The following is an 18,284-nucleotide window of genomic DNA, read 5'->3' as shown; positions in this document are numbered from 1 at the left end:
CCCTATCCCTAACCCTACCCCTAACCCTAACCCTAACCCTATCCCTACCCCTAACCATATCCCTATCCCCTACCCCTACCCCTATCCCTAACCCTACCCCTATCCCTACACCTAACCCTAACCTTATTCCTACCCCTACCGCTACCCCTACCCCTACCCCTAACCCTATCCCTAACCCTACCCCTAACCCTACTCCTAACCCTATCCCTACCCCTAACCCTACCCCTAACCCTACTCCTAACCCTATCCCTACCCCTAACCATATCCCTATCCCCTACCCCTATCCCTAACCCTACCCCTATCCCTACCCCTAACCCCAACCCTATCCCTACCCCTACCGCTACCCCTACCCCTACCCCTAACCCTAACCCTAACCCTACCTCTACCCCTAACCCTATCCCTAACCCTACCGCTACCCCTAACCCTATCCCTAACCCTAACCCTATCCCTAACCCTACCCCTAACCCTAACCCTAACCCTACCGCTACCCCTAACCCTATCCCTAACCCTAACCCTAACCCTATCCCTAACCCTACCCCTATCCCTATCCCTATCCCTATCCCTAACCCTAACCCTAACCCTAACCCCTATCCTGTATGTTAAGACTATTGAGACTCATCGTTTGGAGAGATGCACTGATAAGTTCATGGAACCACTGTCTCCAGGTATCAGAACTGCTTGCTGTTTCACCGATTCTGGTCGATAGACGACAAACAGATCCACACACAGTACAGCGCCCTGAGGTCCATCGTAGTGACCAACTATGAGGAGACCATCAAGATGCCAATCAACGAACCTGCTCCCGGCAAGAAGAAGTCGCAAATCCAGGTCTGACCCCCTGACCATTAACCTCTCTGTGTGTGTACTTGTGTGTGCCAAGGGAGGACGGCTCATAATAATGGCTGGAACGGAGTAAATGGAACGGTATCAAATGTGTTTTAAGTGTTTCATACCATTCCGTTGATTCTGTTCCAGCCGTTACTACGAGCTCGTCCCTCCATTAAGGAGCAACTAAAATCAAATCCAATGTTATTCGTCACATGCTTAGTAAACAACAGGTGTTAGTCTAACAGGGAAATGCCTACTTATGGCCCTTCCCAACAATTCCCAAAGAAAAAAAGAGAAATAATCGAAAAATAGGTGTCACGTGATGCTGCGAAGCAGGGTGGTTGTCTGAAAGGAGCCTCCCGATTAAACACTTCCTACTTGCTCAAAGTTCGATAGAATAGTCCATTTAGTAGAATTGTTTTATCAAAGTTTTTCAACAATATCTGCGTTGAATTCAGCTTCAACGTGTAGCACAATCGCTAGCGTAGCAACTAACAGGGCTAGCGCTGTTGCTAGCACTTCAGCAAGCATGACGTTGAAAGGACAGAACATAGAACCCAGCTTATTGTCGGCCTTGCAATCAACCCTACAGTAGGCCATGCAAGAAATGGGTAGAGTCAGCACCATTCTTGAATCTCTTGAACCGGATGTCTCTCAGGTCAAGCAATCTCAGACGGATATGCAAGAAGGTGTATCGGTCATGTTACAGAGGCTAGATGAGACGGAAGGTCCTCTGACCTTATGTAATTTTCTTGTGTTACTTATTTATTTTTCATTGTTTTCATTTAATAACTATTTTCTTAACTATATTTCTTGAACTGCATTGTTGGTTAAGGGCTTATAAGTAAGCATTCCTTTGATTCCTTCGATTTCCTTTGACCTCATAGCTTGGTTTTTGCTCTGACATGCACTGTCAACTGTGGGACCTTATATAGACAGGTGTGTGCCTTTCCAAATCATGTCCAATCAATTGAATTCACCACAATTGGACTCCAATCAAGTTGTAGAAACATCTCAAGGATGATCAATGGAAACAGGATGCACCTGAGCTCAATATCGAGTCTCATAGCAACAGGTCTGAATAGAGACAAGGTCCTGCCTTGTCCAGTGTTGGTGTGTGTGGACCACGTTAATTCCTTAGTGATGTGGACACCGAGGAACTTGAAGCTCTCGATCTGTTCCACAACAGCCCTGTCGATGTGGATGGGGGCGTTCTCGGCCCTCCGTTTCCTGTCGTCCACGATCAGCTTCTTTGTCTTGCTGAGGGAGAGGTTGTTGTCCTGGCACCACACTGCCAGGTCTCTGACCTCCTCCCTATAGGCTGTCTCGTCGTCGTCGGTGATCAGGCCTACCACCGCTGTGTCATCGGCAAATTTAATGATGGTGTTGGAGTTGTGCGTGGCCACGCAGTCGCGGGTGAACGGCGAGTACAGGCCGATTGCCCCCCGTGTTGAGGGTCAGCGTGGCGGATGTGTTGTTGCCTACCCTCACCACCTGGGGGAAGCCCATCAGTAAGTCTAGGATCCAGTTGCAGAGGGAGCTGTTTAATCCCCATGGTCCTTAGTTTTAGTGATGAGCTTGGACGGCACTATGGTGTTGAATGCTGATCTGTAGTTAATGAATAGCATTCTCACATAGGTGTTCCTTTTGTCCAGGTAGGAGAGGGCGTTCTGAAGTGCAATATGATATATATCTGTGGATCTGTTGGGGCGGTATGGGAATTTGAGTGGGTGTCTGGGATGATGGTGTTGATGTGAGCAAATACCATCTTTTATTAACATTTCATGGCTACAGATTTGACGAGGTGATAGTCATTTTCACAGGTTACCTTGGCATTCTTGGGCACAGGGACTATATGGTGGTCTGCTTGAAACATGTACCTATTACAGACTGGGTCAGGGAGAGGTTGAAAATGTCAGTGAAGACACTTGCCATCTGGTCAGCGCATGCTCTGAGTACGTGTTATGGTAATCCATCTGGGTGTTGTGAATGTTAAACTGCTTAAAACATCTTACTGACATTGGCTACGGAGAGCATGATCACACAGTCATCTGGAACAGCTGATGCTCTCATGCATGGTTCAGTGTTGCTAGTATCGAAGCGAGCATAGAAGGTATTTCGCTCATCTGGTACGCTCGCGTCACTGGACAGTTTGCGACTTGGTTTCCCTTTGTAATCCGTGATAGTTTGCAAGCTCTGCCACATCCGATGAGCGTCAGAGCCGGTGTAGTAGGATTTGATCTTGTATTGACGCTTCGTCGGAGTGTTTTGCAGGATTTCTTATAAAATACCGGATTAAGGTTCCACTCTTTCAAAGCAGCAGCTCTAGCCTTTAGCTGAGTGCGGATGTTGCCTGTAATCCATGGCTTCTGGTTGGGATATGTACGTATTGTCACTGTGGCGACGTCGTCGTCGATGCACTTATTAACAAAGCCGGTGACTGATGGGGTAAACCCCTCAATGCCATCGGACGAATCCTGGAACATATTCCAGTCTGTGCTAGCGAAAAAGTTCTGTAGCTTAGCATCCGCTTCATCGCACCATTTCCGTATTGAGCGTGTCACTGGTACTTCTTAATTGAGTTTTTACTTGTAAGCAGGAATCAGAAGGATAGAGTTATGGTCGGATTTTCCAAATGGATGTAACGTTCCTGACCTGTTTTATGTTGTTTTTGTATGTGTTTATGGTCAGGGCGTGTGTTTTGGGTGGGTAGTCTATGTTTTCTGTTTCTATGTTGGTTTTGGGTTGCCTGGTATGGCTCTTAATTAGAGGCAGGTGTTTTGCGTTTTCCTCTAATTGAGAGTCATATTTAGGTAGGGTGTTCTCACTGTTTGTTTGTGGGTGATTGTCTCCTGTGTCGTCGATGTATGTACCATACGGGACTGTTTGGTTGTTCGTTCGTTTTGATGTAGTCTGTTCCTGTCCGTGAGTTTTACGTTTTAGTTATGTAAGTTCATGTTCAGGTTTTCGTCTACGTCGTTTTCTTGTTTTGTATTTTTGTAAGTGTTTTGTTTTCGTGTGCCGTCGTGTCAAATAAAGAGATGGCATATTTCCCTAATGCTGCGTATTGGTCCACTGATCCTTCTCTCCTCTCCTCATCTGAGGAAGAGGAGGACAACAGCCCTTACAATGGAGGGGAGGGGAGAGCTTTGTACGTGTTTCTGTGTGTGGAGTAAAGGTGGTCTAGAGTTTTTTTAGCCTCTAGTTGCACAGATGACATGTTGCTAGAAATAAGGTAAAACGGATTTCAGTTTTCCAGCATTCAAGTTACCGGCCACTAGGAGCTCCGCCTCTAGATGAGCATAGATGAGTTTACTTATGGCCCTATACAGGTCTTTATTTGAGGTCTTAGTGCCAGCATCAGTTTGTGGTGGTAAATAGACAGCTACAAAAAATATAGATGAAAACGCTCTTGGTAAATAGTGTGGTCTACAGCTTATCATGAGGTATTCTATCTAGCCGCCTGTGTTTATGTGTGTGTCAGTATTTTAACTTGATTGTGGCCTTATTTCAACAGGAGTATTGCGACTACAACGGAGGGCCTGGTGTCCAGCACATCGCCCTGAACACATCCGACATTATTCAAGCTGTAAGTCAATCATATATTTTCTGACGAAGAAAGAAATACAACATTACAGTGCCTTCAGAAAGTATTTATACCCCTTAACTTATACCATATTTTGTTGTTACAGCCTGAATTCAAAATGGATTAAATTGATTCTCCCCCCAACCCATCTACACACAAAATATCATAGGAAAAAGTGAAAACATTGTTTAGAAATGTTTGTTGAAATTGAAATACAGAAATATCTAATTGACATAAGTATTCACACCACTGAGTCAATACTTTGTAGAAGCACCTTTGGCAATGATTACAGCTGTGAGTCTTTCTGGGTAAATATCTAAGAGCTTTACACACCTGGATTGTGCAACATTTGCCCATTATTTTCAAAATTCTTCAAGCTCTGTCAAATTGATTGTTGATCATTGCTAGACAACCATTTTCAGATTTTCAAGTAGATTTAAGTCGAAACTGTAACTCGGGAACATTGACTGTCTTATTGGTAAGCAACTCCAGTGTATATTTGGCCTTGTGTTTTAGGTTATTGTCCTGCTGAAAGGTGAATTAATCTCCCAGTGTCTGGTGGAAAGCAGACTGAACCAGGTTTTCCTCTAGGATATTGCCTGTGCTTAGCTCCATTCCGTTTCTTTTATATCCTGAGAAACTCCCCAGTCCTTAACAATTTCAATAATACCCATAACATGATGCAGCCACCACTTATAATTGAAAATATGGAGAATGGTGCTTAACAACGTGTTCTATTGGATTTACTCCAAACATAACACTTTGTATTCAGGAAAAAAAACATGAATTGCTTTGCACACATTTTTTGCAGTATTACTTTAGTGCCTTGTTGCAAACAGGAATATTTTTTATTCTGTATAGGCTTCCTTCTTTTCCCTCTGCCAATTAGTATTGTGGAGTAACTACAACAGTGTTGAGCCATCCTCAGTTTTCTCCCATCACAGCCATTAAACTCTTAACTGTTTTAAAGTCACCATTGGCCTCATGGTGACATTCCTGAGCGGTTTCCTTCCTCTCCGGCAACTGAGTTAGGAAGGACACGTGTATCTTTGTAGTGAATGGGTGTATTGATACATCATCCAAAGTGTAATTAATAACTTCACCATGCTCAAAGGGATATTCAATTCGTACTTTTTTTTATTTACCGATAGGTGCCCTTCTTTGCGAGGCATTAGAAATCCTCCCTGGTCTCTGTGGTTGTAACTGTGTTTGAGATTCACTGCTCGAAATACATATATTGTATGTGTGGTGTACAGAGATTAAGTAGTCATTCAAAAATCATGTCAAACACTATTGTTGCACACAGAGTGAGTCCATGGAATTTATTATGTGACTTGTTAAGCAAATTTTTACTCCTGAACTTATTTAGGTTTTCCTTAAAGGGTTTGAATACTTATTGACTCAAGACTTTTCAACTTTACATTTTTTATTAATTTGTAAACATTTTGAAAAACATAATTCCACTTTGACATTATGGGTTAATGTGTGTAGGCGTTACCCAACAATCTCAATGTAATCCATTTTAAACTCAGGCTGTAACACAACACAATGCTGAAAAAGTCAAGGGGTGTGAATACTTTCTGAAGGTACTGTATATCAGTTGAATATTTACAATCCATGCAGATTCATAGCTTTAAAAAACTTCTTCAGGATTGGTGGGTCCCCCATGGGACGGTAGGCTAATGTGATTAGCATGAGGTTGTAAGTAACAAGAACATTTCCCAGGACATAGACATATCTGATATTGGCAGAAAGCTTAAATTATTGTTATTAATCTAACTGCACTGTCCAATTTATAGTAGCAATTACAGTGAAATAATGCCATGCTATTGTTTGAGGAGAGTGCACAGTTATGAACATGAAAAGTTATTAATAAACAAATTAGGCACATTTGGGCAGTCTTGATACAAAATTTTGAACAGAAATGCAATGGTTCATTGGATCAGTCGGAAACTATGCATATACACTTCTAGTGGCCAACATTTAAATTGCACCTGGGCTGGAAAAATATGTTTCAAAGATGATGGTACAAACAAAATACAAAAAAACGGTAGGTTTTTTCTTTGTATTATCTTTTACCAGATCTAATGCGTTATATTCTCCTACATTCCTTTCAAAGTGTTTCCTTTCAAATGGTACCAAGAATATGCATATCCTTGCTTCAGGGCCTGAGTTACAGGCAGTCATTTTAGGCAAAAAAAAAAAAAAAAAAAAAGGGCCCGATCCTTAAGAGGTTTTAACGGAGACATTCTAAGTAAGCAAGCACAGGCAAGACTTGCCCTGAGACATAGCTGTATACTCCCCCTACTCCATGGCATAGAGCTATGTCTCAGGGCAAAGGCAAGGCATTGGAAATACTGCATAACCATCAGCTTCAACCATCCCGTCTTCTTCTCTTGAGTTAAGCAAGTAGTGACAGGCGTAAGATCATCTACCCTGTCTTAAAACAGATCGTGAACCTCCGAGCCCGGGGGATGGACTTCCTAGCGGCCCCTGATGCTTATTATGAGAGCCTGAGGGAGAACCTCAAGACATCCAAGATCAAGGTGAAGGAGGACCTCAAGAGGCTACAGGTATACCGAGCGTCATGTCTTTAATCACATACTGGGGCTCTATCTCAATTCATCTTCCTTCGATTCCTCACATCCTCTCCTCTCGTGTCTTTCTCAAAACGTATTGAAGGAAAAAGTCCTAGGTTCCTCCCCTCTGACCGTTTTAAGAAGCAAGGCGCAAGGAATCGAGGACAGACAACTTTGAGAGAGAGCCTGAGTGTAATTTAAAATCAGAGCTGATACTTTTTTGCTCAGTGTCCAGATGTCCTTATTCATTCTCTCTGTCTGTCTTGCTGAGTCAAGGAACTGAAAATCTTAGTTGACTTCGATGACAAGGGCTACCTGCTCCAAATCTTCACCAAACCAGTGCAGGACCGACCAACCCTTTTTTTGGAAGTTATTCAGCGTCACAACCACTTTGTAAGTATACCAGATACGAGGAGACCAGAAGTCAATTAGCTTTCCCTGATTACGAGGGCTTCCCAAATACCTTTCATTTAAAAACTACAAATGCCAGATTCTTATAGTCAAAATATTAGTTTTGGGTGAAATTAAAACTACCTATAAAAGTGGCCCGGTTTCACTTGTATACATACTATTGCTATCCCTTTATAGGGGGAGTGTAGTCCAATAGCCCCCATTTCTCTCTCTCTCACACACAGCCCTTTATAGGGGGAGTATAGTCCAATAGCCCCCATTTCTCTCTCTTTCACACACAGCCCTTTATAGGGGGAGTATAGTCAAATAGCCCCCATTTCTCTCTCTTTCACACACAGCCCTTTATAGGGGGAGTATAGTCCAATAGCCCCCATGTCTCTCTCTTTCACACACAGCCCTTTATAGGGGGAGTATAGTCCAATACCCCCCATTTCTCTCTCTTTCACACACAGCCCTTTAAAGGGGGAGTATAGTCCAATAGCCCCCATTTCTCTCTCTTTCACACACAGCCCTTTATAGGGGGAGTATAGTCCAATAGCCCCCATTTCTCTCTCTTTCACACACAGCCCTTTATAGGGGGAGTATAGTCCAATAGCCCCCATTTCTCTCTCTCTCACACACAGCCCTTTATAGGGGGAGTATAGTCCAATAGCCCCTATTTCTCTCTCTCTCACACACAGCCCTTTATAAGAGGAGTATAGTCCAATAGTCCCCATTTCTCTCTCTCTCACACACAGCCCTTTATAGGGGGAGTATAGTCCAATAGCCCCCATGTCTCTCTCTTTCACACACAGCCCTTTATAGGGGGAGTATAGTCCAATACCCCCCATTTCTCTCTCTTTCACACACAGCCCTTTAAAGGGGGAGTATAGTCCAATAGCCCCCATTTCTCTCTCTTTCACACACAGCCCTTTATAGGGGGAGTATAGTCCAATAGCCCCCATTTCTCTCTCTTTCACACACAGCCCTTTATAGGGGGAGTATAGTCCAATAGCCCCCATTTCTCTCTCTCTCACACACAGCCCTTTATAGGGGGAGTATAGTCCAATAGCCCCCATTTCTCTCTCTCTCTCTCACACACACAAAGTCACCACATGCCCTTGTAAGTCCATAAAACCAGCAACACGTGTGTACGCTCGCGCGTGTTAACACCTGTTTACCGGCTGCCACCCAGGGCAAACACAACACAGAGTCATAAACGATAAGGTAATCTATCACAGGTGCAGATTAAAGACCGACTGTAGCAGAGAGAGCTGGAACTGAGGTAGAGTTGTGGATTGGGTTTCACCCTGTGGCACTTGGTTTGGTTTTCTCACTACCTGTTAGAACAGGCTCCATCAGTCACACGTCGGCGTTTCACAGTCTAGTGATGTGCAGAGGATTGGTTATGCCTGAAACTCAAAACATTTAGTTACACCACACCAAAGGAACTGTGGGAGAAACCGCCAACATGTTTCTTGGTCTTTACCGTCTTGATCTTTTTATTACCACTTTCAAATATTTACGTGATTTACTTGGAGCTCATAAATGAAATGTACTGGGGCGAGTTGGCGTTTGAACATACATCTCTGGGGCAGTGTTTAAATCTTTAGCCACGGTCTCAGGAAGTCAACACCAAAGACATAGTAGACCTTATCCTTGACAATAGCCATCGTAGACCTTATCCTTGACAATAGCCATCGTAGACCTTATCCTTGACAATAGCCATCGTAGACCTTATCCTTGACAATAACCATCGTAGACCTTATCCTTGACAATAGCCATCGAGACCTTATCCTTGACAATAGCCATCGTAGACCTTATCCTTGACAATAGCCATCGTAGACCTTATCCTTGACAATAACCATCGTAGACCTTATCCTTGACAATAGCCATCGTAGACCTTATCCTTGACAATAGCCATCGTAGACCTTATCCTTGACAATAGCCATCGTAGACCTTATCCTTGACAATAGCCATCGTAGACCTTATCCTTGACAATAACCATCGTAGACCTTATCCTTGACAATAGCCATCGTAGACCTTATCCTTGACAATAGCCATCGTAGACCTTATCCTTGACAATAGCCATCGTAGACCTTATCCTTGACAATAGCCATCGTAGACCTTATCCTTGACAATAGCCAAAAGCTGTCAGTGAAGTCATACTTTCAGCCGTTACAAATAACACGGAATGAGGCAGAATAAGATACACGGAATGAGGCAGAATAAGATACACAGAATGAGGCAGAATAAGATACACGGAATGAGGCAGAATGAGGCAGAATAAGATACACGGAATGAGGCAGAATAAGATACACAGAATGAGGCAGAATAAGATACACGGAATGAGGCAGAATGAGGCAGAATAAGATACACAGAATGAGGCAGAATAAGATACACGGAATGAGGCAGAATAAGATACACGGAATGAGGCAGAATAAGATACACTGAATGAGGCAGAATAAGATACACGGAATGAGGCAGAATAAGATACACGGAATGAGGCAGAATAAGATACACGGAATGAGGCAGAATAAGATACACGGAATGAGGCAGAATAAGATACACTGAATGAGGCAGAATAAGATACACGGAATGAGGCAGAATAAGATACACGGAATGAGGCAGAATAAGATACATGGAATGAGGCAGAATAAGATACACAGAATGAGGCAGAATAAGATACATGGAATGAGGCAGAATAAGATACACGGAATGAGGCAGAATAAGAACTAACTGATGATGTAACAGAGCTTTAATAAATACATTTCATTGATTGACTGAGTTGGACCCCTGTGTGTGTGTGTGTGTGTGTGTGTGTGTGTGTGTCTGTGTCTGTGTATGTGTGTGTGTATGTGTATGTGCGTGTGTGTGTGTGTGTGTATGTGTGTCTGTGTGTGTGTGTGTGTGTGTGTGTGTATCCCACCACAGGGCTTCGGGGCAGGAAACTTCAAGTCTCTGTTCGAGGCCATTGAGAAGGACCAGGATGCCAGGGGAAACCTCACCGTTTACAACTAATATCACACCACCATCGTACGGCTACGCCAACGAAGCCACGTTTAATATGTTGTACTCAATGTTCCATGTTGTATGGCTTTGCTTAAAGAGATTTAGGACAGAGATTTAGCACCTATTTTGATAAATGTATGGGACAAGTTGTTGAAAGCAATTAGAAAAGCAATCTGTGTAGTTTCTCTTTTCTACGATCACTGCGATAACAAGCCTCAGCTTTCCACCTTTTACCTTTGCAAGGTAAGCGCCAGCATATATCTCGCCAGTGACAACACGATGATAATTCCGATACATGACTGAAACATTTACATGAATTGAATGACCTAGTTTTACAGTGGGATTTGTCAGATAAATACAACAACAACAAACAAAAAAAAACAGGTTAATTTTACATACAATTTAGATCATATTCAGCACCAGAGGTTTTTATTTCAAAATAATTTATTTGCATATAATTGGAATGATGCCACGTTGATACATCTGTGATGGCACACAGTTTCATATAGACATGGTTACTATACAGAAACCATGTAGTATTTTTCAAAACCTGGACCAAAAAAAAAAAATGGATAAATATATTAGTAAATAAATATATTAGTGACATATCACCATATTGAAATGTTCTATTATATATAAAATACAACACTTTATTTCATTTATGTTTTTGTCTGTCTCTTTTTTTTTTTGTACACAAAGTATCCAACATATACTGACAGAGCCCTTTCGTTTCCATGGGGACCGTGTTCTGATAAAAGCCATTTCAGCTCATTACACATTTGAAAAAAAACAAAACAATAATCACAAACAGAAAAGGACACCAAAAAAAAGGATAATAAAATGGCCCAACCAAAATGTTTCAGGGATTTTGAAGTGTTATATTTCATTGTACTGGTCATCGGCATAGTTATATTGCTTTGATTACTTTTCGTTGAGTTTTTCCCTGTTAAATATAAAGCAAAAGTGCTGGTTGGTTGTGATTTAGTCATTTCCAGCTCAGACTAGGGGGCTGTAGCCTGGAATGCAGAAAGAGTTTACAATGTTTGTTTTAAAGCGAAACATTTGTGGTCGCAGTGTTCAGTCTGGTTTAACCAGGCTATAAGGTACTGTTCTCTACAAAGTGTTCAGTCTGGTTTAACCAGGCTATAGGGGACTGTTCTCTACAAAGTGTTCAGTCTGGTTTAACCAGGCTATAGGGTACTGTTCTCTACAAAGTGTTCAGTCTGGTTTAACCAGGCTATAGGGGACTGTTCTCTACAAAGTGTTCAGTCTGGTTTAACCAGGCTATATGGTACTGTTCTCTACAAAGTGTTCAGTCTGGTTTAACCAGGCTATAGGGGACTGTTCTCTACAAAGTGTTCAGTCTGGTTTAACCAGGCTATAGGGGACTGTTCTCTACAAAGTGTTCAGTCTGGTTTAACCAGGCTATAGGGTACTGTTCTCTACAAAGTGTTCAGTCTGGTTTAACCAGGCTATAGGGGACTGTTCTCTACAAAGTGTTCAGTCTGGTTTAACCAGGCTATATGGTACTGTTCTCTACAAAGTGTTCAGTCTGGTTTAACCAGGCTATAGGGGACTGTTCTCTACAAAGTGTTCAGTCTGGTTTAACCAGGCTATAGGGTACTGCTCTCTACAAAGTGTTCAGTCTGGTTTAACCAGGCTATAGGGGACTGTTCTCTACACAGATATATAACAGACACAACCTGAAGTATTAGCGAGAGAAGCTGTCACCAAAAACACATTTGAAAACGAGGTATGGGTAAAATAGGGGACTGTAATCTATAGATTATCCATGATTTTTGACTACATGCGATTCCAGCGTGTTTTTGTAAAGTAAAACCTAGAGAATTGGGTTTAGATTGCCGGAGGAGGAACAGAAATAACACGAGCTTAATGTATTAGGTTATTTGATGATCTAAGATAATAATAAACTTCAACCGATCCACAGGAGGTAGTGAATGAAGAGCACACAACTAACCCTTTTAAAAACTGACTTCATAAAAGGTCAATAGAATAGTTGGACTCATCTCCATAACTGGTTCGGAGCGTTACTACCGTCGATCAGCCACGTGACGTTTAAAGGTTGTTTTAAGTGCTTCCAACTATTTAGAAAATACTCTGGGGATCAATAGGTTTATTCAATTCAGTGTTTACCGTTTGCCTCGGACGCAATACAGTCTCCTTGCACATGTCCACTGAGCCTCCATGTATACAGATACAGTAAGAACTAAAATATATTGGAGGATATGTACTGTACACTACCAGTCAAAAGTTTGGACACCTACTCATTCAAGGGTTTTTCTTTCTTTCTTTTTTACTATTTTCTACATTGTAGAATAATAGTGAAGACATCAAAACTTTGAAATAACACATATGGAATCATGTAGTAACCAAAAAAGTGTTCAAATCCACATTTATTTAATATTTTAGATTCTTCAAAGTAGCCACACCCTTTGCCTTGATGATAGCTTTGCACATTCTTGGCATTCTCTCAACCAGCTTCACCTGGAATGCTTTCCCAACAGTCTTAAAGAAGTTCCCTCATACGCTGAGCACTTGTTGGCTGCTTTTCCTTCACTCTGTGGTCCAACTCTTCCAAAACCATCTCAATTAGGTTGAGGTCAGGTCATCTGATGCAGCACTCCATCACTCTCCTTGGTCAAATAGCCCTTACACAGCCTGGAGGTGTGTTTTGGGTCATTTTCCTGTTGAAAAACAAATGCTAGTCACCACTACGCGCTAACCAGATGGGATGGCATATCGCTGCAGAATGCTGTGGTAGCCATGCTGGTTAAGTGTGCCTTGAATTCTAAATAAATCATTGACAGTGTCACCAGTAAAGCACCCACACACCATCACACCTCCTCCTCCATGCTTCACAGTGGGAACCACACATGCGGAGATCATCCGTTCACCTACTCTGTGTCTCACAAAGACACTGCGGCTGGAACCAAAAATCTCTAATTTGGGACAATCAGTTCCACCGGTCTAAGGTCCATTTCTCATGTTACTTGGCCCAAACATGTCTCTTCTTCTTATTGGTGTCCTTTAGTAGTGGTTTCTTTGCAGCAAATCAACCATGAAGGCCTGATTCACGCAGTCTCCTCTGAACAGTTGATGTTGAGATGTGTCTGTTACTTGAACTCTGTGAAGCATTTATTTAGGCTGCAATTTCTGAGGCTGGTATCTCTAATGAACTTATTCTCTGTAGCAGAGGTAACTCTTGGTCTTCCTTTCCTGTGGCGGTCCTCATGAGAGACAGTTTCATCATTGCAAATGACTTAAATGATGGTTTTTGCAACTGCACTTGAAGAAACTTTCAAAGTTCTTAAAATGTTCTGTATTGACTAACCTTCATGTCTTAAAGTAGTGATGGACTGTCGTCTTTTTGCTTATTTGAGCTGTTCTTGCCATAATATGGACTTGTTCTTTTACCAAATAGGGCTATCTTCTGTATACCACACCTACCTTGTCACAACACAACTGATTGGCTCAAATGCATTAAGAAGGAAAGAAATTCCACAAATTAACTTTTAACAAGGCACACCTGTTAATTGAAATGCATTCCAGGTGACTACCTCATGAACCTGGTTGAGAGAATGCCAAGAGTATGCAAAGCTGTCATCAAGGCAAAGGGTGGCTACTTTGAAGAATCTCAAATATAAAATATATTTTGATATGTTTAACACTTTTTTTTGGTTATTACATGATTCCCTTATTTCATAGTTTTGATATCTTTACTATTATTGTACAATGTAGAAAATAGTAAAAAATAAAGAAATACCCTGGAATGGGTAGGAGTGTCCAAACTTTTGACGGGTACCGTATAACTACACACATTTAACATGACTTTTCTGTCCTCTGGTGTTTTTCATCTCCTGGGATGTTGGATCCAAGTGAGACATTCAGGGAAAGGGCTTGACTAACCGAGCGGCACCGGGCTTCTATTTAAGGCCGCAGGTTTGTTTGGTTGTGAATAATGTATGTTCCCAAAGTTGAATGAATAATGAATTATCATGGCTTTCCTCCAGTTATTACATAGTAATTATGTATATCATATTTTGCTACAATGTTTAAGATAAGGGCACCCCTGGTGAGCTATAGCTGCTGGTAGATGGGTAATGGAAAGGAGACAATATCCTTGCTGGTGGATAATGATAGGGTTGTGTAATAGGTGATGGGGTTAAAGGTCAGGGGTCAGGGGGGAAGAGCAGACGACATGGTTCATGTCCTTCCTGAGCCGAGCGAAGCTCCACCCACGCTGCTGTTCTGGTGGCAGACCTACCTTTAGGTTCAAATAGAATTTGAAATATTTCACATACTTGAGCGTTTGCATACTTTATCCTTACTGGAGTGCACGCCAGATGGGCGGGGTTTGCATTTTTAGGACTATAACATTGGTCCCATGGAGCCAGATAAGCTGAATCAAGCACAGCTACAGTATTTGAAATATGTCAAATACAGCTTGAACCCAGGTCTGTGTGGAGGGCCCCTCCATCCTTCACTGGCCACCAAACCAGCGCTCAGGTCAAACATACTACGTAACCACTGGCAACATGAGAAATGACATGAGCAAAACAAAAATAGCTTGTAATAACATAGATCAGTCTGGTTCTTTCTTTTAACCATGAAAAACAAAATTACAAAAAAAAAATGTTTTTACCGAACCACAAAACAAACTAAATGTGATGGAAACAGCTGCCATTATTGAATGAACCAACACAAGTCCCCATACTAGCCTCTAATGACCTCTCAGGATGACCTTTCAGGATGACCTTTCAGGATGACCTCTCAGGATGACCTTTCAGGATTCTCACTGCTTGTAGGTCCAGCTAAGAAAATAAATGTTCTCCCCCAATGATAAGTTTCTTGTCTCTTTTCCGTAGCTCCGAGTACCATAGAAACCCACGCCGATGGGAAACATTTCTGAATCTGACTTGAGTTGGGTTGGAAAGAGCAAGAAACCTCCATGTAATACATGATCCAATGGTTGTCTACATACTGTATCTACACAAATAAAGGACTTTATGGATATTAAGGATGTGTGAGGGAAAATCAATTATTACTGAGTAGTACCTCATAGTATAATTGATTAAGTACTCAATCAACCAATCAGACATCCAATATGTCCATGTGACTTCTAACGAGGGAGATAGTTGGGGGAATTTCGTGATGTTGAATCGAGGCTCAAGCCCTGAGCAGTGATCATTCCTTGTGGTCACTAAGGCAAACCTGGGAACTTGTTGGTATTGAATTCTTCCTGTAATTTACAAAACAAAATAAAAACAAGACGGAGAAAAAACCCAAAAGAAACAAACATTTCCAGCATCTCCCAGTCAAGTCTCCATCTTGAAACACAATCACTAAGCAACAACAAAACTTCCAATCAAACACACTGAAATACTGGAATTTAACAATGAATTAGAGCAATTTGATGTCCATACATGACTTGTGCTTATTGTTTGAATTGATGGTCAAAATAAATAAACTTCAAAACAATCAGAATCTCATAGACTCATTTTGATCGTTGATGGACAGACGGAACTCTGAGCACTGACTGGGGGATTCTGGGAAGTGTAGTCTGAATGCAGCTATTAAATGTGGAATTATTTGGAAGACTTGAGAAACATGGCCGTGCGATGATTTCCGTTCCGGCTCCTGTGTAAGTAGCAGCGTGACGTTGGAGATGCAACTAGCTGAGTCCTCACACGCCGGACTCCTCGGATCCTGGAGGTAGAGAAGAAGACAACAGGTTTATTTACCTCTCCAACGCACAGAGACATGACGCACAGGATGTCAGGAAGAACGACACATATGGGGCTCTTCCTCAATTCCTCTCTCCTCATCTTCTTTCCCAAAATGCAATTCGTTCAACTTCCCTCCAATTAGGTTGATACGGAGGTGAAGAGATCACGGAAAGACAAATTGAGCTTAAGACATAAAAAACGATGACCTTGGATAATAACATTCCTATGAGGAAAACGATGACCTTAGATTCTACCATTCCTACGAGGAAAACGATGACCTTAGATAATACCATTCCTACGAGGAAAACGATGACCTTAGATAATACCATTCCTATGAGGAAAACGATGACCTTAGATAATACCATTCCTATGAGGAAAACAATGAACAAGACAGCAGTCGTTCACATCATATGTAGCCATAAAAAAAGTTAAGGACTGGTTGAACACCCACCCTGATTATTGTGTAATGTTTGGCAGTATAAACAATAGTCTGTGTTGCGGTCGTCCACTGGGCTGTGGGGACCGTGGTGGCGCCTGCTGGATGGGGGCGGGGTTCTGTCCGTAGGGACCCCCAGCCCGGGCCCCAGCAGCTGGGGCTCAGAGTGGGCCTGCTGCACCCGCTTCTGCCACACCACATGGTGGGGCCCTCCACAGCAGGGCCACTCCTCTAGACCCCCCAGGGGCCTCATTCCTCCAGAGTCCAGGATGAGGGGCACAGGCATGGAGAGCAGAGCGGGGGGCAGGTCGGGCGGGGGGCAGCAGTAGCCCTGGTCATAGTGGATGTAGATGCTACAGTCGTCCTGCAGATCCAGGTTCTGTTGGAAACGCACCGAGGGGCCATCGAGCACACAGTCGCCCAGCCGGCCTGCCCTCCGGTGGGGGTGTCCCCCGTGGCTGTGGTCCTGGTGGCAGCAGGTGGTTGGGGCTGGTAAGGGGGCTGGGGTTACCAGGACTGGAGGGGGACCTGAGGGGTGGCTGAGCTCATGGCCCTGACCCTCTGTCCCGTGGCCATGGGCCCCTCTACTGTCTGTGTGGTCTGCCTTAGGGCAGTGACAAGGGCTGTCTTTCAGAGGGCACACTGGGGAATCTTTGTCCAGAGCCGGGGGTGATCCTGACTCAGGGCCAAAAGCAGCAGCAGTAGCCCCCCGCTCCTCATCCGACCCCCTGCCTGGTCCCTGGTCCTGGGCGTGCTCCCTCTCCCCTTCCTCTCGGTAGTGGTGGTGACGGTGGCGGTGGTAGTGGACGTGGCTAAACACAGCCTGCTGCTGTTCCTCAGAGCACCCTCCTCTTCTTCCTCCTCCTCCTCCTCCTCGTCCTCTGTCTCTGTTCACCACTGAATCCAAGGACCTGGGTCTCTGGACCCCTGCCTCCATGCTGTCCCTGCGGCCTGTCGGTCCCGGCCCCGGCCCGTAGTACACAAACGGATCATAGTCACTGCTCAGAGAGCTGCGGAACGTGGACCAGCTACCGTACACACCCTGCAGGGACACGTCCGTACAGTTGAGTACCGAGTCACTGGAGGAGCCGTGACAGGGGCCAGAGCTGGAGTCACTGGCCGGCCCATCAGCCAGGTAGCCACTGCGTTCTGTCCGGTAGCTCCCCCCAGAGCCCCCCTCGTTCCCCCGGCTGTGGGCTCCCCCTGCGGAGGCGCGGGGAGCAGCAGAGGGGGCGTGGTGGAGCCTGGAACTGGATGCGTTGCGCTGGGAAGGGCAGCCGGAGCGGTAGGCGTGGCAGGAGCGGCGGGGCCCGGGGCCGTAGTGGGTCTCCATAGGGTGGCCTGCTGTCTTGCAGCTGCACCCGGCTCTGTGGGGCCTTCCGGGGCCCTCTGCAGGGTGGAGGTATCCGCAGCCAGGGCCCAGGGGCCGGCTAGGGAGGAAGCGGTGGGTCTGGGGGTCCAGAGGCGGGGAGCCGCTATAGTGGCCCAGGGAGGGGTATGGACCAGAGGGGCCACGGGGGTAGTGAGGCCTCATGGAGAAGGGGATGGGGTGCTGGGGGAAGGAGTGGGCATGGGGGTGCAGGAAACCCTGGCTGTGCTCGGGGGTCTGCTGTAGTCTGGTCCTCCGTGGCTGTCCAGACAGCTCTGAACCTGTGGAACATTACAACACACAGTCAGACATGACAGGCTACACAGACAGACAGACA

The 18,284-nt window shown here is 44.1% G+C and overlaps 2 protein-coding genes across 2 annotated transcripts in view; one reads left to right on the top strand and one right to left on the bottom strand.

Annotated features, from left to right (window-relative positions):
• The window catches only part of hpda (4-hydroxyphenylpyruvate dioxygenase a), a 26,736-nt gene extending 15,679 nt beyond the window's left edge, over positions 1-11,057 (top strand). The window contains exons 10-14 of the mRNA XM_055941546.1: positions 666-828; positions 4,346-4,417; positions 6,865-6,987; positions 7,270-7,386; positions 10,318-11,057. Of these exons, the coding sequence (XP_055797521.1) occupies positions 666-828; positions 4,346-4,417; positions 6,865-6,987; positions 7,270-7,386; positions 10,318-10,404 (562 nt within the window). The 3' untranslated portion in view covers positions 10,405-11,057. The remainder of the gene's footprint in view (positions 1-665; positions 829-4,345; positions 4,418-6,864; positions 6,988-7,269; positions 7,387-10,317) is intronic.
• A 3,941-nt stretch (positions 11,058-14,998) lies between these two features.
• Positions 14,999-18,284, bottom strand: part of LOC129867996 (E3 ubiquitin-protein ligase RNF43-like) — a 229,229-nt gene continuing 225,943 nt past the window's right edge. Inside the window, exons 7-8 of the mRNA XM_055941544.1 lie at positions 16,594-18,228; positions 14,999-16,122 (exon numbers count right to left, since the gene is read on the bottom strand). Of these exons, the coding sequence (XP_055797519.1) occupies positions 16,100-16,122; positions 16,594-18,228 (1,658 nt within the window). The 3' untranslated portion in view covers positions 14,999-16,099. The remainder of the gene's footprint in view (positions 16,123-16,593; positions 18,229-18,284) is intronic.

The sequence above is a fragment of the Salvelinus fontinalis genome, chromosome 13 (assembly GCF_029448725.1).
Source record: "Salvelinus fontinalis isolate EN_2023a chromosome 13, ASM2944872v1, whole genome shotgun sequence".
NCBI classification, from domain to species: Eukaryota; Metazoa; Chordata; class Actinopteri; order Salmoniformes; family Salmonidae; genus Salvelinus; species Salvelinus fontinalis.
This window is presented reverse-complemented; position numbering and strand designations above follow the sequence as displayed.